Source organism: Schistocerca americana, chromosome 7 (assembly GCF_021461395.2).
Source record: "Schistocerca americana isolate TAMUIC-IGC-003095 chromosome 7, iqSchAmer2.1, whole genome shotgun sequence".
Classification (NCBI taxonomy): Eukaryota; Metazoa; Arthropoda; class Insecta; order Orthoptera; family Acrididae; genus Schistocerca; species Schistocerca americana.
This window is the reverse complement of record NC_060125.1, coordinates 226,557,792-226,582,292: the sequence shown is the minus strand read 5'-3', so window position 1 is coordinate 226,582,292 and position 24,501 is coordinate 226,557,792. Positions and strand designations below refer to the sequence as shown.

Below are 24,501 nucleotides of genomic sequence, written 5' to 3'. Positions count from 1 at the left end.
AATGCGTTCCGTACATGGTCCACAAGTGTCTCCAATTTCACGATTTTTTATTGAAAGTGTCTGATTTGTTGATAAAAGACCATGTACCTGCTTCTGAGCAAAACTTGGGGGTTGCCACTCCGTGGCGCACCTCTCATCATGATCTGGCTGACAGACTTTCCGGTCACATAAAACAACACCAGCTAATACATATTTCCGAAACAAATAAACGAAAACAAAGGAACTGCCATGTATGTTCCAAAAACAAAAAAAGGAGAACAACAAACTTAATGTGCAAGTCTTGCGGAGTTGCGTTACATCTTGGAGACTGTTTTGCTGCATATCAAATGAAAGAGAAATACTAAGTGCCAAAGACAATGAAAATAAACAAATATATGAAACAAACAAATTTTGTATTTATTTACGTATGAAAGTAGGGGAACAGGGTTGTGAACTTACGAGAACTAATGTCAAGAACGGCCGCCGTCAAGCGAAGTAATCCGAATTAGCACTGCCAGTGCCAAGCGAATACATATGTACATGACGTGCGGCAAAGTGTTACGCACCATGCCTATTGTGTGTGAAGTATAGCATCATTTAGACAACTTTAATGTAATCACGCAAAAAATTTAGTTTCACTGGTGTCTCTTGTCTGGTAGATTCCTATACATAGAAGCAAATGTGAAGATAACTGTAGAAAAATAATTCTATTTGAAGTATTTTGAATGTCTTCTTATGCAGAAATTTACATACGCTACTCATCAGTTTCACAGTTTACTTCAAAACTGCATAAGTAGAATTACTTTCACATTTGCCACTTTTAGAATATCGGGTCTATTTGTTAACTAAAAAGAGATTGATAAAAGAGTAGTAGTTAATGAAGCAATTGCCAACAGCAAGTTGTAACATTAGTAAGCAGGATGGAAGGAGGGGATTAGAATTCTTTTCATTTACATGCCTGATCATTCAAAAAAGTAGATTCTATATTGGCCAAAAATAAATGCTAATTTCATCAAAAATACAAGATACATTTCCAGATATGTAATGATAAGTAAACTTTCTTATACAATGTTTATTAATCTTCAACACAGAGGAACATAAAACACACCTCCTGAAGGGCAACAAATAAATAAATACTTATTTGTTCAGATTCTATTAACACTAAGACTGTGTGAATATCACATAAAACATTTACTTTCATTTTAAAAATGATTTTGTACATGATACTCTAAACTACTAAAATAAATACACATATATAGTGAAGTAATTGTATGATTATGAAATGGTGTGACAATGATTTAAAAACATTATCTGACAAAACCACATGAGAAAAACTTAGAAAAGGTCTCATTCTAAGAAATAATGTATTTGTTCACGGTCTGACTCTGCACTGCCATTTCTGGGATATCGGATAACTAGCACAAATAGTGTGCTACGTCTTAAGCTTTCCATACATGGTATTTATAAAAATAGCCTTAGTTATCAAAACTTAAAAAAAGAAAGAAAAAAATAGTTTCTCCACCAATATTTTGTAACAGATATAATATCACATAGAAACACGGACCTCTTTGAAAAAATGATTTCTCAGCTAATACTGCATACTCTTATTCTTACACTTACACACACACACACACACACACACACACACACACACACACACACAAACACACACACACATTCTTCAACATGAGCCCTCAGTTCCTCCACCCTCACTTGGTACTTGGTGATTTAATCATTTTTGGCTCTCACTGCGCATTTGGGTCGAAAAATAACGACAGGATTCCAAAGAACAGGAACACAACTCCACCGAGTAGGGTAACTGTAACAGAAAAATCATTAATACATTCACATGAAATCTGCAAATTATGTAACAGATATGACACACAGTCCTCAAATGACAAAATACTCATTCCTGAACTTTCAACAAAATGTTCAACAGCACTGTGCATTCTTTGATACATTAACATTCATGTATATCATCAGAGTTGACCCATACAGGAGGCACACGGATTGAGTATTCTTTGTTGTATGTGAGCAACTGCTGTTTGCTGACTTCCTTGAAATGAGTGGATATATCAGGAAGGCAAGGCTGTGTGTTCATGGTGTAAATGTGAAAATAAAAATAATTGTCTCAGTTTGTAACTCAATTAATTCCACAATTTGTCAGATGCTTGCACACAGATGATCTCTGCACATAATTCAATCTCCTAAAGAAGAAAAACGAATCAGAAAGTGTGCGACTGCATGCACCCCAGCCCCCCTCTTTCTTTGCCTAATCAGATACTGAAGCGGTGTGCTCCATTCTCGACGACCAACCTAGACTTGTTCAAGTTCTGTCCAGAATATCATGACAGAAATCTAATACAACACACGAAACTCCTATCATATTACATCCAATGGGAGAGCAGAATATTATTAGTGTTGACTGTAGGCATCACTGACTGGGTCCCACATGACATTGAAAGCAGCAAACTTCACTGGCAGCCTCTGTATTCAATAAATCTGCTTCCCACCAGTTATAACCCATTTGACATGACAGAATTACCTGAACAAAAAATACTCCCACTAATTGGAGAATGGGTGGATTTTTCATCAGTGAGTCTTGAATACTTTACAAACAAAGTAAAATGAAATGATACATAGATCCATGACTTTCCAATAAATATAATGCTCAGTGTACAGGAAATAATTTTGCTTTCTACATAAATTAATTTCTTTACTCTCCAAACCTCTTACTTTTAATTTTTTCAGTTATAGGACACAGTCATTCAATACACTTTAACCAGCAAATTTTTTATTTTCTCTATTTCACACTCAAAGAGGAAAAGCCACTGCTTTGAATTGTTCCTTGGCTTCAGGTTGGGAATGAAGTTAGGTAACATGAACAATGATGTGGCACCATATAATTCATATGGATTACACATTAGCATGTGCACATACTGAAGGGAAATAACTCGACCCTACTACTGACAGTCAAATGCGAGCAACTGTGGCACCCATTTCATTAACAGTTATCCTATGGACGAATGCTTGAACAAGATACTCATTCCACCTGTATACACTCTGCAGTGCCAAGTGAACCTAAGTGACCATTTCTTCCCTTGTAATTTATACTGTATAGCCAGGTGGTACTAAAAGAGAAATATGAAGGTAAAATGTTGTACGATGATGTTTCTCAAATTCTGAATGATTTCCTTTACTGCCTGTTCATTGTACAGAGTGAACAACGGAGATAGGGATATCACCCCATCTCACTCTCTTCTCAGCCACTACTTCCCTTTCCTATCTTTTAACTCTTATAACTTCAGACACCATTATGTACAAATTGTAGATAACCTTTGTAGTGCATTGCACCTCCCCTTGTTGTGACAAGAGAGACTTGCGAGAGCAAATATACGTCAGACACAAGGTTATCATCACGAGTGCTCTAGAGAAGTGTGGCAGGACTGTTCTTAAACTCTATATACATAAATGATATAACAGATGGGCAAGCAGCAATTTGCAGCTGTTTGTTGATGATGCTCTGGTGCATGGGAAGGTATCGTCATTGAGTGTCTGCAGGAAGATACAAGATGACATAGACAAAACTTCTAATTGGTTTGATGAATGACAGCTAGATTTAAATGTAGAAAAACATAAGTTAATGCAGATGAGTAGGAAAAACAAACCTATAATATTCAGACAAGGCATTAGTATATCCTGCTTGACACACACAATGATTTAAATATCTGGGCATAATGTTGCAATGCATGGGAATGAGCATGTGAAGACTGCTGTAGGGAAGTGAATGGTCTACTTCCCTTGCAATACCTTCTCTCCATCCACAAAACTCCCCTGCTACGCAATCCCAAATTCCTGGAACCCATAACACACAATGCAACTCTTGCCCTCCAGGAACTAGCGTAAATTCACAACACCACCTCAAAAAACTCTCCACCCCGCTCACTTCCTAATCCCGCTTTGAAGTACCACTTTCCACCACCCCAGCAACAACCTCCAAACCTCCACCACATCCCCTCATAGCTGACAAACCCTGTCTCGCAGACCTACTACATTTACCCACTCTTCAAAACTCCCTCCCACCACCGCACAGAATCCAGAACCTTAACAGACCAGAAACACATTAACCTTTCCTCCAGAAGCCTTAGCCCAAGTCTCACCTTTTGCCCCACTTCCAAATTCAATCATGCACGACTTGTTAAAGACCTTCTCTCCTTCTCCCAATCCCTACAGAGGAAACACATTTTCACCACCAACCCTACCAATCAGACTCAACCACAGACCAATGTTGAATCCTGCCTGACTCAGTTCACTTCTCCATCCAACCGTGATCCACTCCCACTGCCCCCAAATCACCCCGTCAACGTTCCAGAATTTCTTAATCTCGAACCTTACCTCACCATGACTCCCCAAATCCCTCAACATGCAAACCAACCTTACATCTGCAGAAAGAACTGCAATCCTCCATCTAAAAACTGATCCTGACCTTATGATCTTACCTGCAAACAAAGCGGCTCCACCACTGTTGTTTTGAACTGCAAGGATTACCTGGTAGGACTCTGCCAGCTGTCAGATGCACCCATCTACAAACCTTGCCAGTGACCCCATTCCAGAAATTCAGCAGGATCTCCAGTCTCTCCTGAAATCCTTAGGTTGGTCCCAGAGCCTATCCCCGGAGTCCATCTCTCTGCTCACCCCTACCACTCCTAGCACTCATACCTTCAACACGCTTCCTAAAGTCCATAAATCCAACCACCCAGAATGCCCCATTGTGGCCTGTTTCTGTGCCCCCACTGATAGAATCTCTGCTCACACAGACAAACACCTTCAGCCTATTACAGGGAACCTACCCTCATATGTAATAGATACCAACCATTTCCTCCACCAAATATCATAGTTCCTGACCCTTTACCACAATGTGCCCTGCTTGTCACTCCTGATGCCACCTCCCTTTACACTACAATTCACAATGCCCATGGCCTTGCAGCTGTTGAACACTACCTTTCCCAACACCCAATGGATTCCAAACCAACAACATCATTCCTAGTCGCCATGACCAATTATATCCTCACCCACAATTACTTCTCCTTTGAAGGTATTACCTACAAACAAATCCAGGGTGTGGCTATGGTCACCCACATGGCATCATCCTATGCCAGCCTCTTCATGGGCCATCTAAGGGAATTCTTCCTGAACACCCAGAATCCTAAACCCCCTCACCTGGCTCAGATTCACCAATGACATCTTTGCGATCTGGACTGAGGGTGAAGACACCCTATCCACATTCCTCCAGAACCTCAACAGCTTCTCCCCCATTTGTCTCACATAGTCCTACTCAACCCAACAAACCACCTTACTATATGTTGACCTCCACCTCTAAGATGGCTACATCAATACCTCTGTCCATATCAAACCTGCTAACCACCACTTCGACAGCTGCCACCTGTTCCAGGCCAAGAAGTCTCTTCCATACAGTCTAGCCATCTGTGGTCATATCTGCAGTGATGAGCCGTCCCTCTCGATATATACCAAAGGTATCATTGAGGCCTTCGCAGGCCATGATTATCCTCCCAATCTTGTACAAAAACAAATCTCCCATGCCTTATCTTTCCAGTCTGCCACAACCTTCCAAAGCCTTGGCCACGAAGGAGCATTCCCTTCGTAACTCAGTAACAACCACGATTGGAGCAACTGAATTACATTCTCTGCCAGGGTTTCGACTACCTATTGTCAGGCCCTGAAATGACGAATGTTCTGCCTAATATCCTACCCACACCTCCCACAGTGATACCCTTCCATCCACCGAACCTGCACAATATACTTATCCATCCCTACACAACCTGTGCTTCCAATCCCTTACCTCATGACTCATATCCCCGTAACAGACCTAGATGCAAGACCTGTCCCATACGTCCTCCCACCATCACCTACTCCAGTCCCATCACCTGTGAAACCAGTCATGTAATCTACAAGCTAATTTGCAACCACTATGCTGCATTTTATGTGGGCTTGACAACCAACAAGCTGTCTGTCCACATGAATGGCCACTAACAAACTATGGCCAAGAAACTAGTGGACCACCATGTTGCTGAGCACACTGCAGAATACGACATCTTTCATTTCAATGACTGTTTCACAGCCTGTGTCATATGGACCCTACCCACCAACACCAACTTTTCTGACTTGTGCAGGTGGGAACTCTCCCTATGGTCCCGTAATCCTCCTGGCCTCAGCTTTTGTTAGTCATTTTTCTCACCCATCCAGTCCCTTGCCTGTTCCCATTCCAGCACTACACAGCTCTCATTCCACCAATGCACCAAGTATTTTTACTTCTTTTCCACAACCCCCCCCCCCCCCCCCCCCCACCTCTTCCCTGCTCTCCATTTAACCTCCTGACTGTAGCTAGCTGCCCCACCCTCTCTCCATCTCATCCTTGGGCATTCCCCAGCAGCACTTCACTGTTCCCCACTCCTACCCTGCTATCCCTCTCCCTCCTCAACCCAGCTTCCTCCTTACCCCCACCCAGTTGCCACTCCCATCATGCACTGCTCTGTTGCTCGCAGTGTGGCTTCAGCTGCCAGAGGCTACAGTCTTTGTGTGTGTGTGTGTGTGTGTGTGTGTGTGTGTGTGTGTGCATTTTCAACAAAGGCCTTTGATGGCCGAAATCTTATATTGTGACAGTCTTTTTATTGTACCTATCTGTGACTCAGCATCTCCATTGTATGCTGAGCAGCAACTTTCCTTTTCATAATATTGTTCCACTCCATCCTTGATTTTCCAATTGTTGAAGATAAAGTAGGATTTAACAACTGTGATGGGACCAAAATAATCTTTGGATTCAGTATGTGATATAGAACTAAAATTGAAATAATAATAATAATAATAATAATGACTACAATTCATTTATCCAACAACAAGTCAATGCATATTATTTTTTATGTGTACTATTCCAACAAAAAGTTACTGGAACACAGAAGAACCACTGAAGGAGGAAAGAAGCCATGACGAACAATAATGCACAACTATTGAAGAGAAAATTCTCAAAGTTGTACAATTTAATAGATGGCAAAATCAGCACCAAGTTAGTTGTAATGCATGAATTGTTGGACAATATTTATTCCTACCTGATGTGCATGCAGTTAGGCAATGCATTTCAAGGAATGGCAAATGCAGAGTTGAATAGGAAGACACTGTTACATGCAAATGTGAACACTTACAAGCAGTATTTAAACTACATTTGTACTAACCTGGATTAATAATTCTAAAATTAGTATTTTTTGTTTAAAAACAATGTAAACTATGTTGCAATATCAACAATATTAGGAACATGAAGGACTGTTACTCACCATAAAGATGACATGTCGAGTTGCTGACAGGCGCAATGAACCTTTCAGGTTTTGGCCAAAGCCTTCTTCAGAAAAGAAACATGCACACGCACACGCTTCTTCAGAAATGAAACACGCACACGAAAGATGAGCGAATGTGTTGTTGGGTGAGATTGGCACACAATGAGGGTGGGAGGACATGAACAAGGAGGAGATAGGACAAAAGGGGTGAAACTGTTGGATAGAGGGTTTGGAAGGTACAGACACAGAAGACTACTGTAGGCTAAGGCTGGGATAATTTCGGGAGAGTAGAACATGTTATAAGGATAATTCCCATATTCCCATCTGCAAAGTCAGAAAAGCTGGTGGTGGATGGGAGGATCCAGATGGCCAAGGTTGTGAAGCAGCAACTGAAATCAAATGTGTTGTGTTCAGCTGTATGTTGTGCCACAGGGTGGTCTACCATGCTCTTGGTTATAGTTTGGTAGTGGGTGATTCATCCTGCTGGACAGCTGGTTTATAGTTATATCAGTATAGCTAATGTTGGCAGCGGAACTAGTATGACTTGGCTGCTTTCACAGGTAGCCTGGCATCTGATGGGGTAGGCTAAGCCTACGACAGGACTGGAATGGGAAGTTTTGCATGGGTGGATTGGGCATTGGGCAGGTCTTGCACCTGGATCATCCACAGGGATATGACCCTTGTCACAAGGGGCTGGGTTTGGGAGTGGCGTAGGAATGGACTGGGATGGTGTGGAGGCTGAGTGACCAACAGAACACCACTTTAGGAGGGGTCGGAAGGATCTCAGGTAGATGTCCCTCAGTTCAGGGCATCCTGATAGGTAATCAAAGCCCTGGTGAGGATATGATTTGGTTGTTCCAGTATGTGGTGGTACTGGGTGACTAAGGAGGGACTCCTTTTTAGCTGGTTCTTGGGAGGTGGAGGAGGATTGGGAGTGTGTGGGGACATGACACAGGGTGTATATGCGGACTAGGTCTCCCTTGCCTCTTTGGCATTGGAAATAATATATAATATATTCTTCTTCTTGTCTGACAATATTTTGACATTTCATATCTTTCAGACAAGTTTGAACAGTTTCCTTAGGGCAGTCCCTGTGAAGGACCTCAATAATTCTGAGGGAATGTCATCTGCTCCACTTAGGACTCTCAGAGCTTTGTGAGGGTTTTCTTTCCTCTTCCACAGTATCATATCTCCCCTTTTATGTTCACTTATTTCCTCTTTCGTTTCTGCTATGTTCTCTTCAAGTTCATTTCCCTTGCATTGCCCTTCAATAACCTTCTAATTAGAATACAATTCACATTTCTATTAATTGTATACAAATCATTTTATGCATTAATTTTCAGTTGAAAATATGGGTTTTGAAACCATCGCCTTGTACAATCTGTGCCTGAAATACACAGCTCAGTCACATTAATGTGACCACCACCTGTGTTCAACATCAAAGTGTAATAACTGCTCACAGACACCAGATGGCAGTGCTAGCAGTGGAGGGTATATAAAGCATATCTGAAGTAGCAGAAAACAGTTCCATAATTATCATAATGGGGAAACAGAGCGATCTATATGAAGTCTACAGGGGTATGATCAGTGGCATTAGGGCCAAGGGTGGAAGCACTTCTGAAATGGCTAAGATTGTAAACGGTTTGCGTGTTGCTGCGGTTAAAGTATACTGTGCGTGGCAAAATGGCGCTACCCAAAACCAGTGCCAAGGCAATTGTGATACTCCACGGGCCGTAGATAATGGGTGAATGATCCCTACGGATATGTGTGTGGGCAAATAGATGTAACTGTTGAGCAACTGACCAACCAGATGAACCAAGGTGCTACCACCAGTGTATCCTCAACAATCGTTCAGTGAATGCCACTGTGTGTGGGTCTACACAGCAGGTGCCTCGTTCATACTGTGAATCGGCAACAAAGGCTGAAATATGCATCCAATACTGCAACTGGATGCCCACTGAGTGGTGACAGGTGGTCATTTCAGATGACTCACATTTTGTGCTCCATCAGACAGACGGCCGTTGGCACATACAGCATGAAATTTCTGAAAGCAAACAACCTGCAACATCAAGGGAGCATTAAGATCTGGGGAATGTTTTTGTGGCATTCCCTGGGCGGTCTCGTTATTCTGGAAGGCACATTGGATCAATATAAGTATGCTTCTATCCTCGGGTACTATGTTCACCTCTACATACAGTTTGTTTTTGCTTGGCACAATGGCATCTATCAGCAGAACTACTCAACGTGTCACACAACTCACAGTGTACATGCGTGGTTGGAAGAGCACTGGGATGAGTTGGCCATACTCTCCTGGTCACCAAGCTCCCAATCGAGAATCTGTGGGATCATCTCGATTGGGTTGTGTGCGCCATGGATCCTGAGCCAAGAAACCTAACGCAGCTAGCAACGGCAGTGGAGTCAGCATGGCTCCACATTCCTGTCAGATTCCAGCACCACACTGACACTCTTGCTGCATGTCTCACAGTGGTCTGGCCTATAAAAGATAGTTATTCAATGCTTTTGACAGGTGGTCACATTAATGCGACTGGACAGTGTACTTGTTCTCCTGTCTCAAGTTACAGTTGCTGACCCTGAAAGTTGGTCACACCATGAATATCATTATCACTGAAAGTACTTAAACACTGAAGTATGGTAAGAACTGGTAGTAATGTTTTTAACATGAGCTGTTTTCTTAGTGATGCCATCTGGATACATCCAGAAGGCAGTGCTCACCAATGGAATAAATAATTTATGAAACAGTGATTGAATGCAGTAAGTAATTAAACCTGGTAACTTTTGTCATCATTAATTTGTGACCACCAGCTTTTTAGGACCTGCAGGTTAGTTATGACTGGCTACCCCAACACATTTAAAGCACCTGATGGGGTTGTTGTGCAACGTGTGAATATCTAACTTACCTAAATGAACCTTTCACTCTGAAGTGAAGTATAAGAATGAGGTTGACAGTAGACACAGCTTCTGCATTATGTTCATCTTACTTAATATGATGAAGTATGAATCTCCACGGCTGCAAGAGTGTGCATTTGGGTGTCTGTGTGGTTGTGTGAATGTGTGCATTTTTTGCTAGAGAAAGCTTGAGAGCTATGGCAAATTCTGTTTCTTTTTACGCGCGTGTGTGTGTGGGGTGGGGGGGGGGGGGGGGGGCACTTCACCCATTGGTCCACTGTAGGTGATTGTCTTTCTTATTTTACATATTGCTCCATTCGGAAATTTCCATTATTATTTAATTCGTTGATCATGATACTTAACAGGAGTATATATTCTACATATATCTGCTTTATACATTCTACTTTTACATACTAATTGTCCAAGCACAGTATTTAATACATTTTTGAGTACATGTCATAGATATATCTAGATATGATCTCAGGAATAACAATAGACTTAGAAGATAGACTGTTTGGCCTACCCGCCAGCCTCATATTTACATTCTGTAACAGTAATGTCCAATATGACCAGGAAATGTCACATTTTACCATTTGAGAGCTGTATGCATGATGACCTTTGCACAGCGAGGTAGGACATATGTTATATCCTACCACAATCACGTGCACTTGGTTACAAATATCCACAGAGTTCTATGTTTTCTAGACCAATAACGATTTTGACGACATAGCCAATCTACTACAATGGACACATGTCATTTGATACAGAGGTACATAATATACTGTTTAAGAAAACTTGTGTTTATACTGTTGTGAAGATATATTTTGGAGGGGAGGGTAGGGGGTGGAGGATTGTAGACAGAACAAAGATGGAAGCTGTGGGGAGAACAACATTCATGAAGATTAATGGATTGATGTGAGAGACAATCCTCCTGGCTTCAGTCTCCAGTTGCACCTGCACCCATCACCTTCACTGGGTTTGCCTCACCTTCCCTCCTTGTTCCTCTCATCATCTCCACTCAACATAACCCTCTTCCCAGTCAGGCTACAACAGTGGGACAATGTAGCCACGTACGTGCATATGTGTACTTTTGAGGAAGAAGCCTAGCAACAATGTCCATCTCATTTATGTGCCTATCAATTATTCAACTGCTCGAGTGGTTGCCTTCACTCCCTCCATTATTCGTATTTCACTCACGACTTTCCGGCAGGTTATGGAACTTCATTTGCAACACACAAGCTAAAATAACACAAATGCGCACATTCCACTCTCTTGGGTGAAACTTGAATGGTATAAAAGTTTAAAACTGTGATTATCCAACCACTTTCCTGAAAATTAACAGCAACCCAACTCAACCATTAATGTTTTCCCAATAACAAGGCTCATTACATTATGTGGTAAAAAATGGGTGGATAAATTTCCACAATATTACAAACTCACTAACCCTACTTATACAGACGTACACAAATTATTAATGAAACTTCATACCTGTCCTCACAGAAATCTTCTGTGCAATCATTCTTCCACCAAGAACAGCCAATCCTGTACAAATTGCATGACCAAAAATTCCACCAATTGTTACACCAACTACATCCTATAACAAATAAAGTTATAAATTAGATTTAAAAATTCTACATCACTCAGTTACACGTGAGAACATAACATCAGAACATACTTCTCTTGCAGCAAGGATGATAGTGGTCAACTGGGAACGATCACCCCATTCTGCGACGAATGTGAGAGTGAAAGACTGCAGAAAAATCCGTGAAATGAAATGCAGAACACTTCTGCCTGGTTTGGCCGACTTTCTTATAACTCCTGATTCAGGATCCTGAACAAGTGATGCAGCAGCTTCTTTCTCATACTTGAACACACAAAAGGATTCATGTAACATCAATTCAACAATTTTTTATATCTGTCCAGATTTTTCAAAAAAATGTTAACAGTATTAGATTTTAATAATCATTACTGTGTGTCATAACATATTTAAACATCAAACATCAAACAAGTAAACAACACAAGCAGAAGTGAAATTTTAGGTTCATCCAGATTCAACAGATCAAATAAGAAGTTGTATCATTCATCTTTGTTGAGAGATTAAACAGAAATTACAATCAACTACACATAGAAAAATTTCTTCCCTTTAACTGGATTCATACACAGGTATGGATAAGTTATGTAACAAATATATTTTTTTGAATTTAGGGTTACTTGTTAACAAACACAAAAGGGTTACAGGAAAGGAGGCCAATCAGCCTACAATTAGCAAATTCCCAAGTATCATGAAAAACACAGCAGGCAAGATGAGGGAGATCAATGATTAACAAATGTGAAAGTGAAGTGATGTTACTTAGTAAAACTTGTGTATTGAGCAGGCCTTCAGTATCCTTGATCCAGTATTGATCTGCACATCAGGACTTCACACGGGGACACTGACAACATTCCTGGGCATTTTCTTTCCTTCATGAAAGGTCATAATCCTCAACTTCGTACGTGACATCCAACAAGCGACAAAGAGAGTAGCACTTTAGGAATTTCTGTAGTCCCACTTTCTGCAGTGGCTTAAAAATCCATACAAATCTCCTAGGCTGTATCCCACTCACGGGTGCTTAGCATTATAGCCCTTTCAGTCCTTTTACAGAAAGTCCAAACACAGCACACGAGCCAGTTCTCTTGCTTCTTCACTGCTGATGATGAGATTTTTAACATAGTCACTCAGTTGAAACAAAAACAGTACACACATTGTAATTTTGGCCTCATGGCCATGGAGCAGGAAGAATAGTGTGATACCTGTAGTGTACTGCTTCACTGTGTTGTATGCGAATGTCACTGTGGTCAGTACTGTATCCCAGCCTCTCTGTTCGACATCAACGTACATTAAGAGCATATCTGCCAATATCTTATTACAGCATTCTTTGAGGTCATTCTTCTGTGGGTCATAGGCAGTTGTTATCTTGTGACAAAAATCTCAAATGGATAACTTTTCTGTAGTCCGAGATTGTTAAATGGGTGACTCCTTGCTCCAAATGTCATCTTCTACAAGAAACCTTGCAGTTTACAGAGCTTCAGCAATCAGCACATCTGTTGTGATAGTGTAACGAGTGAGGTAGTCAGTGAAAATCAGCATCAATTACCATTTGTAGACTTCGGGAACCTCCCCCAGAGGTCGACTCCAATATGGTGGAATGACGCCTGCTGCAGGCGGAGTTAGTATCAGATCCCCAATGATAATTTTGGCATGTGCTCTGCTGCCGGCATTACTTACAGTGGCTCACATAGTGTGAAATACTGGCAGAGATCTGCATCTGATTCCGTCTAGAATCTTCATGAAGCTGAGGTGACCAGATGTTGGAGTGCCATGGAAATACTTTAGGAAAGCTGGCAGTAGATGAGCTGGGATGATGTGCAATCATTTACACTCCATTGGATCATAGGTCCTCTTATACAATGTTTGGTTTAATAATTGGAATTACTCTCTGGTCAATTTCCCTTCAAGGCTTCTATGATTTTTATCAATACTGGATCTTCCCTCTGCTCAGCAGCAATGTGATTTAATGTAGAGACGACTGAGATTTCATTCACAGTGTTGTGTTCCACCAAAGAATTTCCTGAAAGGCAGCTGGCGTCATATGTTTGCATACACTTTCGTATACTACTGTGACATAGTAGTCTTGAGGCCTCAGTACCCATATCACTTGCTGAATGATGGATCCTTTAGGCTAGTAAGACAGCACAGAGAGCAACAGCTTGTCAATTGTGAATGGTTTGACAAATAAATCTGGCCAGAACTTTATGATGGCCCAAACAATTGCATAGCACTTTTTCTCAGTTGCAGAGTAGTTCATCTTGAAATTTGAGAGTGTTCTGGAAGCAAGAGCTATCATTTTCTTGAATTTACACTAAAACTGCAGACTAACCTCACAACCATTACTGTTAAAATGAAGTTCTGTCTCAGCATTCTTGTCATACATGTCTGGGACTGGAGAAGCTGCTAGCATATCCTTATGGACAAAGAAAGATTTTTCTTGCACCTCTTTCAAGCAAAATTTGGCACTTCCCAACAGTAGTTCTTGCCTTGATACAGAAGTCCTTTATAAATTGGTGGCAGTGAGAGCGCATTATGAGGATACTGCACACATCAAGAATGTGTTGACGAGTCGGAAAATCTGTGACTACTTTCATTTTCTCTGATAGTGACAATTCCACTCCTCTTTGCTAGCTGCCTCAAGAATTTTACTTTGTGGTTGGCGAAGAGGCACTATTTCAGATTCAGGCAGGGTCCTGCAGTCTGAAGGCACTTCAACACAGCTGTCAGGTGGCTTAGATGTTCTTCAAATGTCTTTAAAAAATGACAATATCATCCAGATAGCAAAGACATGTCGTTAACTTGAAGTGTTGAAGCAAGTTCCTCATCATACATGCATAAGTAACTGGAGCTTTAAATATTCCAAGCGGCATAACTTTGAGCTAATGGAGGCCATCAGAAGTTATGAAGGCAGCCTTTTCCCAGTCAGCCTCGTCAATCCCAACTTGCCAGTGGTCCGTCTCCAAGCCCATCATTGGGAAATACCTTGCTCCTCAAGCAGTCTATGGTGCCACCAGTGTGCAGCAATGAGTAACCATTCATTTTTGCGATTCTGTTCAGCACTCGGCAGTCAACACAGAAGTGCCATGTATGTTCCTTCTTCACAAGAAGAAGACATTCCACTCTGAATGTTCAATGATGTCATCTTGCAGCATATTCTCACTTCTTCCTGAATTATGCATTGTTCAATACAAGTGATGGCTAACTGGTGGATGATCCCCCCCAGTGTTGATACATTGTTTTACTATAGGCAGCGTGGTTTGTCTTTTCTCCACTCTGGATTTGAAAGTACCAGAAAATTGGCACAGAACGGCTAGCACTTGCTGACACTGTTCCTATATCAGGCCAGATCCTATTGGCAGTTCAATAGTAGCTTCCTCAGTTGTGCTTTCTGTAGTGGTATGGAGCATGGTTCTTTGTTAATGGTATCAAGCTGTCCTTGATGGACTGTTTTGGATGTTGCAATGCACAAGTCTTTCAGAATGCTTTGTGTCTGCTCATGACAATTAGTTATTCAATCTTCTCCTTGACAACCTGTGACGCTTATGATCATCAATGGTATGTACATATCTCTGTAAGCCCAAGCAGCTTTTTGCAATTGATCCCATCTATCACTAGGATTTCAGAACTGTGCAGAAGCAAGTTATCCTTACAACACTTTCTCTGCTCCCGAAATTATCCCAGCCTCAAACTACTGTAATCTACAGTTCCCCCACACCCTCTGCCCAACAGATTGCACCTCCTCTGTCATATCATCTCCTCTCTCTTCTCATCTCCCAGCCTGTGTGTGCCACCCTCTGCCAATCCACCTACCTGTCTTTCCCCTTCCTCACTACTTCCCATTTTCACTCCCCATTCCCCCTTCCCTCCCACACCTACCTGTCTTTCCCCTTCCTCACTACTTCCCATTTTCGCTCCCCATTCCCCCTTCCCTCCCACACCTACCTCGCTACCCCACTGCTTTTTGAAGCTGCGCCTGCACAACCCACCAGACAGCACTCTTCACTACCCTCATCCGTACCCTGCTATCCCTTTCCTGCCCCCTCCAGATTGCGGCTTCCATTCTATGTGACAGTTGCATTCTGTTCTGAGATGCTGTAGATGGTGGCTATCGGGCCTATCTGCAACTTTATGCTGAGTAACAATTTATCTTTTCCTTATACTGTAAATACTAAGTAACAAATATTTGCTGGTGATCAGATCTGAACTTACAAATCACAGAATGGCAGCCAGTGAGACTAACCACTACTCCACATTTCATGCTGCACAACTTGTGGCAATAGTTCCGTGAGGCAGCTGCAAGTTATCTTAAGGTGAGGTTATTTGGAGTTGAAGTGGCTCATCAATTTATACAACGGTTCAATAGAAAAGTTCACGTGCCCTGTTGCAGGATTACAACATCACCGCAGAAGATGTTGATATTGCGACTTTCCCGTGAGTAGTATAAAATCTATGTTTAACACTAGCTACCAATGCCAGAGTCTCATTAGGCAGTGAAAGGTGGTCCATGTGGGAAAGATAACTGTGCTACCACTGAAGCCTCCTACTAAACAACTACATGGATAAAATTATATCAAAAGCAGAATGAATTTTCATTCTGCAGAAGAGTGTGTATTGGTTTGTAACTTCCTGGCACATTAATACTGTGTGCTAGTCCAGGACTCTAACCTGGGGGCAACGCCTAGGTCCCAAGCTCGAGTCATGGTACAGTCAAGTTTTAAAACCTTCCAGGAAGTTTCACATTAAAAGCAGTTCACCATTACAAAATCACGACTCGGGGGAAGTCCCAATATTAACGGCTATAGAAATGCGTAATATACATCATTTTGTAGTAATAACTAGGGATCATATAGTAAATCTGACCAAGTAAGGTCATTTATGAAAGTGTACAAACAGAAATTCAAAGTAAAAACCGTACAAGTTGGGCTCTCTATAGATAGTGGATGCAACAGAATCAAAAAGCAGCCTACAACAAGATTGGATACAATATTTGAAATACTCAACATTAAACATTTTGATCTGCAATGCATGTGGAAACAGAGTCAGGCGAAAAGTACTGTACATCTGTGATAATGTTGATAATTCTGTGTACCTCTCGATTTGTCATCAACACTGAAGTGCCATCAACATAGGACACAATGCAAAATAAAAGCAAGTTGTCTACAAACAGTGTCTTGCAGTAGTGTGCCCACTTATCAACCAAAGGCATTAACGTATGTAAACTGAAAGTAAACTACAGGTCACAGAACTATAAAGCACACATCATGTAGTAAGTTGGTTGGTTTCAAAGAGAGGAGAAGGGACCAAACTACGAGGTCATTGGTCCCTTGTTCCTAATAAAACTGCCACAAGTGTGAGAATAAAACAGATGAGACACACAACACAAAATGGAAAGAAAGGAAAAATCACAAGAACGAAGGAAAGGCAACAAACACTAAAAGGAACAAAGGACGACAAGAAAACAACAGAGAGATGCTAGAAACAGAAGAGAGTAAAACAAGCACACAGATTACAGTGGCTGGCCAACCATGAGAATAAAAAGGAGTAGCCAGCCACTCTGCAACACATTAAAACCTCCACCCTAAAAGCACTAGGGTGGAGGACACAGATAGACAAAGGACATGGGTTTAAACTTAGATCAAATGATAAAACCCACCCTCACAAATAAAACGTAGAACTAAATCAACCAATGAGGAGTTGTCAGATAAATTGCGCGGCAATGAGTCCAGTAACACAAGATTTCGTCAAAGGGCAGTCAAAGTGGGGCAGTGCAACAGAATATGGGCCACTGTCAACAGGGTGCCGCACCGACACTGAGGCGAGTCTTCACGGCACAAGAGGTAACTGTGAGCCGCCCAAACGTGGCCAATGCGGAACCGGCAGAGGACAACTGATTCCCTGTGAGAGGTCTGCATGGAAGACTTCCACACATTTGTAGTCTCCTTAATGATGTGCAGTTTGTTGTGTGTACTGTTACGCCATTCCATCTCCCAAGGCCCAAAAACCCTATGGCGTAGGTCAGAAAGCAGGACAGGTTAAGAGATGCCCATCTTCAGAAGAGGTTTCCACGCAGCCTTTTTGGCCAGCCTGTCTGCAAGTTCGTTGCCTGGGATGCCCACGTGTCCTGAGATCCACACAAAAACAACTGAATGACGGGACTGGTCCAGGGCACAGATGGACTACTGGATGGATGCCACCAAAGGATGGTGAGGGTAGCACTGGTCGATAGCTTGTAGGCTGTTCAAGGAGTCAGTACAAAGAAGAAACGATTCCCCAGGGCATCAGTCGCACTTTCTTCTTCCGTCGTTGGTCAAGGCCACGAAAGCCTTAACAATTTTGTATTACGCCTCTACGGGGAGGAGATTTGCAGATTGTACCGACGCCTTGACCAACGACGGAAGAAGAAAGCGCGACTGATGTCCTCTCTCGCCTTTCTGTCACGGTGCCGAGATGAATGTGCTGCACCAAGGTTCTTGAGATGTAAGCGCCTATTCACCACCGCCCAAGCACATCGTATCTACAACAGAATGGAACGAGCTTTTCTTCGTGAGCGAATACATACAACACGGAGAGACTTGGCAAGAACGGATCAGGAGCTTCTGGACGTTTTCTATCAACTAAGTAGCAGAATGCATCGAGACGACTGGGACAAGATCGACAGCATCACTCACAGGAGCATGCAGAACGAACTCGAGCGCTGCACCGAGCGACAGAAGAAAAAGTTTGAAAGATGCCGGAAGCAGACCGACAAGGCGATTCCCGACATGTCACACACAGTGGTCAACCTCACCGAACGACAATTGACCGAAGCGGAAGTGTCTGTTCTTCAAAAAGGAGGGAATTTCGCTATCACCCCGAGAACTATACCTATGGAGGATATCATTGTCAACAGCGAAGCAGCCATTCGGACCCTTCCTTGTGCAAGAGCAGAGGAAATACGCACGGAAACAGCCAGGATACTGCGCCGAGCGAAACCATCAGCTTGCAACCTAAAGAAAGAAGAGGTACAAGCCATTAAGAATCTCAACGCCGACAAGAGTATATTGGTACTGCCTGCCGATAAGGGGAATGCGACCGTCGTAATGAAGACCGGAGAGTATGAGCAAAAGATCCGAGACCTATTAGATCCGACGACGTACCGAAAACTAAGCGCAGATCCGACGCAGCGTATCACATGGAATACGAATCGATTAATCAAGGCATCTTCTCTGCCGGCAGACATACAGAGAAACCTGCGCAACACAGAAGCCCTACCACCTCGGCTCTATGGACTACCCAAGATCCATAAGAACAACGTTCCACTGAGACCGATCGTTAGCGCTCCTGGATCACCGACATATAAAGTGGCAAAACACTTGGCCTCTCTGCTCCAGTCACACGTGGGAAAGACCGACACATACATTAAGGACTCAGGACATTTCATTGAGAAGCTGAAGAAACTGAAACTTGCACCAAACAACATCTTGGTCAGCTTTGATGTTGTTTCGTTATTTACGAAAGTGGCACCCAGGGACGCTCTGGAGCACATCGGTTCCATTTTCCCGCAGGACATCAGAAAGCTCTTCCATGCATGTCTCACCACGAGCTATTTCACGTGGAATGGCGATTTCTACGAACAGCTGGAAGGCGTCGCCATGGGTAGTCCTCTCAGTCCAGTGGTGGCCAACTTCTTCATGGAACAATTCGAAGCACACGCACTGGACTCGGCGACTTGCAAACCTAAGGTGTGGTACAGGTACGTCAATGATACTTCGTGGTGTGGAGCCATGGTGAAGAACAGCTCAGAGACTTCCTAAGACACTTGAACAGCCTCCATGCCAACATAACATTTACCATGGAAGTAGAAAAGGACAAGAAACTGCCATTTCTAGATGTGCTGGTCACAAGGGACTGTGAGACCCTGGGACACAGCGTGTATCAAAAACCGACACACACTGACCGATACCTGCACAAACTGTTAAACCACCACCCGAGCCAGAAAAGAGGCATGATTAGTACGCTCTTAACAAGAGCAGGACGAATATGTGAGCCGCAACACCTCAAACGAGAAATGCAACACCTGGAAACTGTCCTGAGGAGCAATGGGTACTCCACAAATTATATTAGAAGTGTAACAGAGCCAAACACTCGGCGAAGTAAGGAACCAGAAAAAGAAATGTCGGGTACGCCTTTCTGCCATACATTCCCAGAGTGACGGACAGAATCGGTCGTATATTGCGCAAACATGGCGTAAAGACGATTTTCAAACTGACAAGGAAGATCAAAGAGTGTCCTAGATCAGCCAAGGAGAAAAGAGACCCACTTGCAATGTCGGGAATATACCGTATACCATGCACATGCGGAAAAGTTTATGTCGGAATGAATGGACGATCCATCAACACCAGGATCAAAGAGCATAAGCGACATTGCAGGTTGGGGCAGGTGGGGGAATCGGCCGTGGCAGAGTACGCACTGAATGAGACCGACCATGTAATAAAATTCGCCGGCACGGAAGTTCTGGCAGTAGAGAAGCATTATCACACGCGCTTGTTCAGAGAAGCTGTAGAAATACAAAAACACGCGAACAGTTTCAACAAGAAAGAGGAAAGCCTTAAGGTCAACGGATCCTGGCTTCCCGTACTGCAGCAAACGACCGTCGCAGGTAGCAAGAGGAGAACCGCACCAGAAATGACCGCGGAGAAGCCCTCGGACGTTGGCGCGCCAGGTACATGTAGTCTGCGCCCGCGAGCTTGGCTCCAGTTCACCACCGGCAATGGAGGGTGAAGCTTTGACAATGCCAGCCACTCGTGCTGGCGAAAGGTCAGAAAAATCATTAGATGAACGTCGGCCGAAGAATCCGAGACAGAAGCCAATAGGCAGTTTGTCAACAAGTGGCCACGAAAGCCTTAACAATTTTGTACCTAAAGATTGTTACACATAAACAATGGAAACTCCAGGATGGAATACTGACAATATTACGAAAAGGATAGATTGCTACTCACTATATGGTGGAAATGTTGAGTCGCAGACAGGCATAACAAAAAGCGCGCTAAACAAGGCCTTTTGTCCAAAAGCTTACTTTTCCTGAAGTAGACCAACACACACACACACACACACACACACACACACACACACACACACACACACACACACACACACAGAGCCTCACCTTGCCTGGCCAGCAAGGTCGAGCCTCAGTGGCCTGAGTTACGTTTGCACAATGTGTGTGTGTGTGTGTGTGTGTGTGTGTGTGTGTGTGTGTGGTTTTTACTTCCGAAAAAGACCTTTTGTCTGATAGCTTACTTCTTTAGCACTCTTTTTATTGTGCCTGTCTGTGGCTCAATATCCCCACTACAGGAAGAGTAGCTATCTATTATTTTCATAATATCATAACTGCTACACCCAGGTATTTGTATGCGTCGACTGATTCCAACTGTGGCTCACTGGTATTATCATAGGCTATTATGTTTTTTCACTTTATGAAGTGCACAATTTTACATTTATGAAGACTTAAGGCAAGTTGAAACTCTTTGCACCACTTTGAAATCTTATTAAGATCTGACAAAATACATGCACAACTTCTTTCTAACAGTACTTCATTATAGATAACTGCATTGCTTGCAAAAATTCTGGAATTACAATTAATACTGTTTCCAAGGTCATTAACACGTAATATGAACAGCAATGGTCCCAACTTGCTTCCCTGGGGAACACCTGAAGTTATTTCCTTATCTATTGATGACATTCGATCCAAGAAAACTTGCTGCATCCTTTCTGCCAAAAAATCCTCGATCCAGTCACAAATTTCACTTGATACCCCATTCAGACATACTTTTGATAAGCGTAGATGTAGCACAAAGACAAATGTTTTTCAGAAATGAAGAAGTACTGCATCTACCTGCCGCCTAGATCCTCAACTTCCAGTAAGTCAGGAGAAAAGTGTGTGTGGGGTTTCACATGATCAATGTTTTCAGAATTCATACTGGTTGGCATGGAGGTGGTCACTCTGAGATACTTCAATTCGTTTTAGCTCATAATAGGCCTATGTTCTAAGACGCTACAACAAATAGATGTCAAGGATGTTCTACAGTGTTACCCTTCCTGTAGACAGGTATGACCTGTCCTTTGTTCCAACTACTAGGCAAGGGTTTTTTGTTCAAGGGATCTACAGCAGATTTTATAGTTACAGGAGAAGCATACTCAGCAACAGATTGTCTGTTTCAATCATGTTTTCACTGGTACAAGACTAGAGTTTAGCATTCCTGCTTTTGCTCTGCTACTCTCAATTTCAGTTCCTGTCTAATGCGTGACTGACTGTATACCAATTTTGTTGCCACCAACAGTTGTCGCACACATACATGTGTGTGTATGAATTATAACTATAATGTGTCTTATATGTTGTATAGTGTTGTGCTGAATGGTCAAACGACAAATGTCAACAATAAAATAAAATAATTCCAAATATAATGTTCACAGTGACTTAACTGGTCAAATCAGAATAGCATAATTGAGAACTTTGCTACAGCCTACTCTGCAATAAGCATTCAAAAAAATGTTATGCAGAAATTTCATATAACAGTGAAAGCTGACACCAATATAGTTCAGAAAATATTTAAGACCTTTGCGATAGGAGAATTCAAATATTTTGCTAAACTACTTTAGGCTACTATTATTTGGTCTGGAATCCTCACTAGATAGGACAGATATAAAATCTGTAATACTGTCAAAGCCCATGTAATCTAAGAATAGGTAAGACTTTACAAAGGCCACCTGGGAGATGGTGGAACAGCTGAATTATGAGTATATTTATTTATTCCTTTAATCATTGGGCTGGAGACGGATGGGTAAGATAAGTGATTAGTTTTTATTGTTGAAAGTAATAACACACTTGTTCTTAATCATACATTCACAGGCACCATCGGGGGGAGGGGGCGGGAGGGAGTTGTAAACTGGGACTAGTGTAGCAGGGGATACAACCCGTCGGCTTTGGACAATGACGTCACAAGTCGCCAAACGAGAAGCGATTCTTCTTAGTGTTGTAGCTCCCTTCAGTAGCTGATAAGTGTTTTTTGGCTTAAAAAAAAAAAAAAAATCTCACGAGATAGAATAAACAGATCCACTTTATTAAGCAATCAGTAAAAAAACGAAACTGAAACATAACAGTAAAAGCGAAAATGGTAAACTGCTCTCTGGCGACTTGTGACGTCAGTGTCCAAAGCTGACGGGTTGTATCCCCTGCTACACTAGACCCTGTAAACTTCAGCAGAAGAATCTTCATTTCCAACCCATTTAATATGACTCACCTCATCTTCTCTTTTTCGTATATCGGACTGCACTTCCTCAAACTCTTCCTGTCCTTCATTAGGCGACATGTAATAACCTTCCTTCAGCATCTTGAGCCCAAACAGCAAAAATAATGCTGTTGAAATGTAGTATGTGTAGGCACGGGGGATAATTGTTGCAGCAAGACCAAAAACAGCTGTAACATTTACAAAACAAAAAGTTAATTAACTATTCATAAAGCACACTATTAATTATCTATTTGTAATAGGTGCTGTACCAAAGCTATGGCCGCTAAGGACCTATTATATTCTAAAGTAAGTGGAAATTTAATCTACGCACATCTGAGGCAGTGACCATACTGAGAGCATTAAAAATTTGAGGGGTTATATTTGCAAAATATATTCCATGTCTGTGTACTGAAACACAGCTACAAGTGGTATTGAGCGACCAACTGGAAAGCCATAACGCAAAAGAACACAGCGATATAAACCAAGTTATTGACAGAAAGATCTCTGCACTAAAATGAATCCAAATAAAGAAAAGAATTAATAACCTGATAAAATAGTCATAAGTATTAATGCTGAAATAGCACCCAGAAATACAGTAAGGCGTGGATGTCTCATTGCCATGATAGCTGCGATGAAAAATGTTTTGTCGCCCAATTCGGAGACAATAATAACTGATATTGACGCAATAAATGCGTGTATGAATCCGAGATTTGTAGTTTTTTCGCTGCCACCTTGAGTGTGAGCTTCAGCATTGTCACGGGCTTTCTGGAAAAGGAGGAAAAATCAGTTTCACAACAGTGATAAAAAGACAAGACTAGCAGTACTTCATTATAAATTTACTTACTGATTGAGGACTAATTGGTTGTTCCACATCGACAGGTTCTTTTTCTGCACGTGTTAATGCCACGACGATTAAGACGACACACAATATTCTTTTGATTGAGGAAGTCATGCTTCTTTACGCTAAATAATTACTTCGGCCGATAAGGAAGATTTGCAATTCACTAGTGCTGTACGGAATTACGAATCATTTGATACTGCTTGGGCACGAAACATCAAACACAAACAAATGTTTGGCTTTCAAAGCTAAAGTGTCTGCTAGCGTTGCACACAGTGTAAGCTGTCTCAGTATTTTTCATTTATTCTATGTTAGTAGGTATTTTGTAATAATAAACCTCATTATTGCCTTACAGACGCATTCATTATCACCTCCAGTGAACAAAACCCATGTTTAATTGCGCGTGTACAACTTAGATCACTTTCGGCGCCCCGTCACAATTCTGTCTTCGATACTGTCGAGTGTCGACAAGGCATTTGGGATACGTTCAACACTTCGAGTGTCGTCTAGGCGATGTAGCGCCGTAGGCTAAACACTCTGAAAGATAACGTCACGAGGCGATGCGATAACAGTTCA

General features: G+C 42.1%; 1 protein-coding gene across 1 annotated transcript; it reads right to left on the bottom strand.

Annotated features, from left to right (window-relative positions):
• Positions 1 to 944: 944 nt before the first annotated feature.
• On the bottom strand, positions 945 to 24,413 carry LOC124622006 (transmembrane protein 165). Its single transcript, XM_047147557.1, has 6 exons — positions 23,932 to 24,413; positions 23,633 to 23,852; positions 23,100 to 23,275; positions 11,908 to 12,096; positions 11,721 to 11,826; positions 945 to 1,798 (listed from the first exon to the last, which is right to left on the bottom strand). Exons 1-6 carry the CDS (start codon positions 24,037 to 24,039, stop codon positions 1,725 to 1,727), a joined length of 873 nt encoding a protein of 290 aa, XP_047003513.1. The 5' UTR covers positions 24,040 to 24,413; the 3' UTR covers positions 945 to 1,724.
• Between the last annotated feature and the right edge of the window lie 88 nt (positions 24,414 to 24,501).

Bases quoted from the DNA above. Each gene is read 5' to 3' on its own strand.
- LOC124622006 (XM_047147557.1), bottom strand. From the start codon at position 24,039: ATGACTTCCTCAATCAAAAGAATATTGTGTGTCGTCTTAATCGTCGTG. The intron at 23,853-23,931 runs GTAAGTAAATTT...CTCCTTTTCCAG, and splicing joins AACCAATTAGTCCTCAATCA to AAAGCCCGTGACAATGCTGA. The intron at 11,827-11,907 runs GTATGTTCTGAT...TATTTGTTATAG, and splicing joins TCATCCTTGCTGCAAGAGAA to GATGTAGTTGGTGTAACAAT.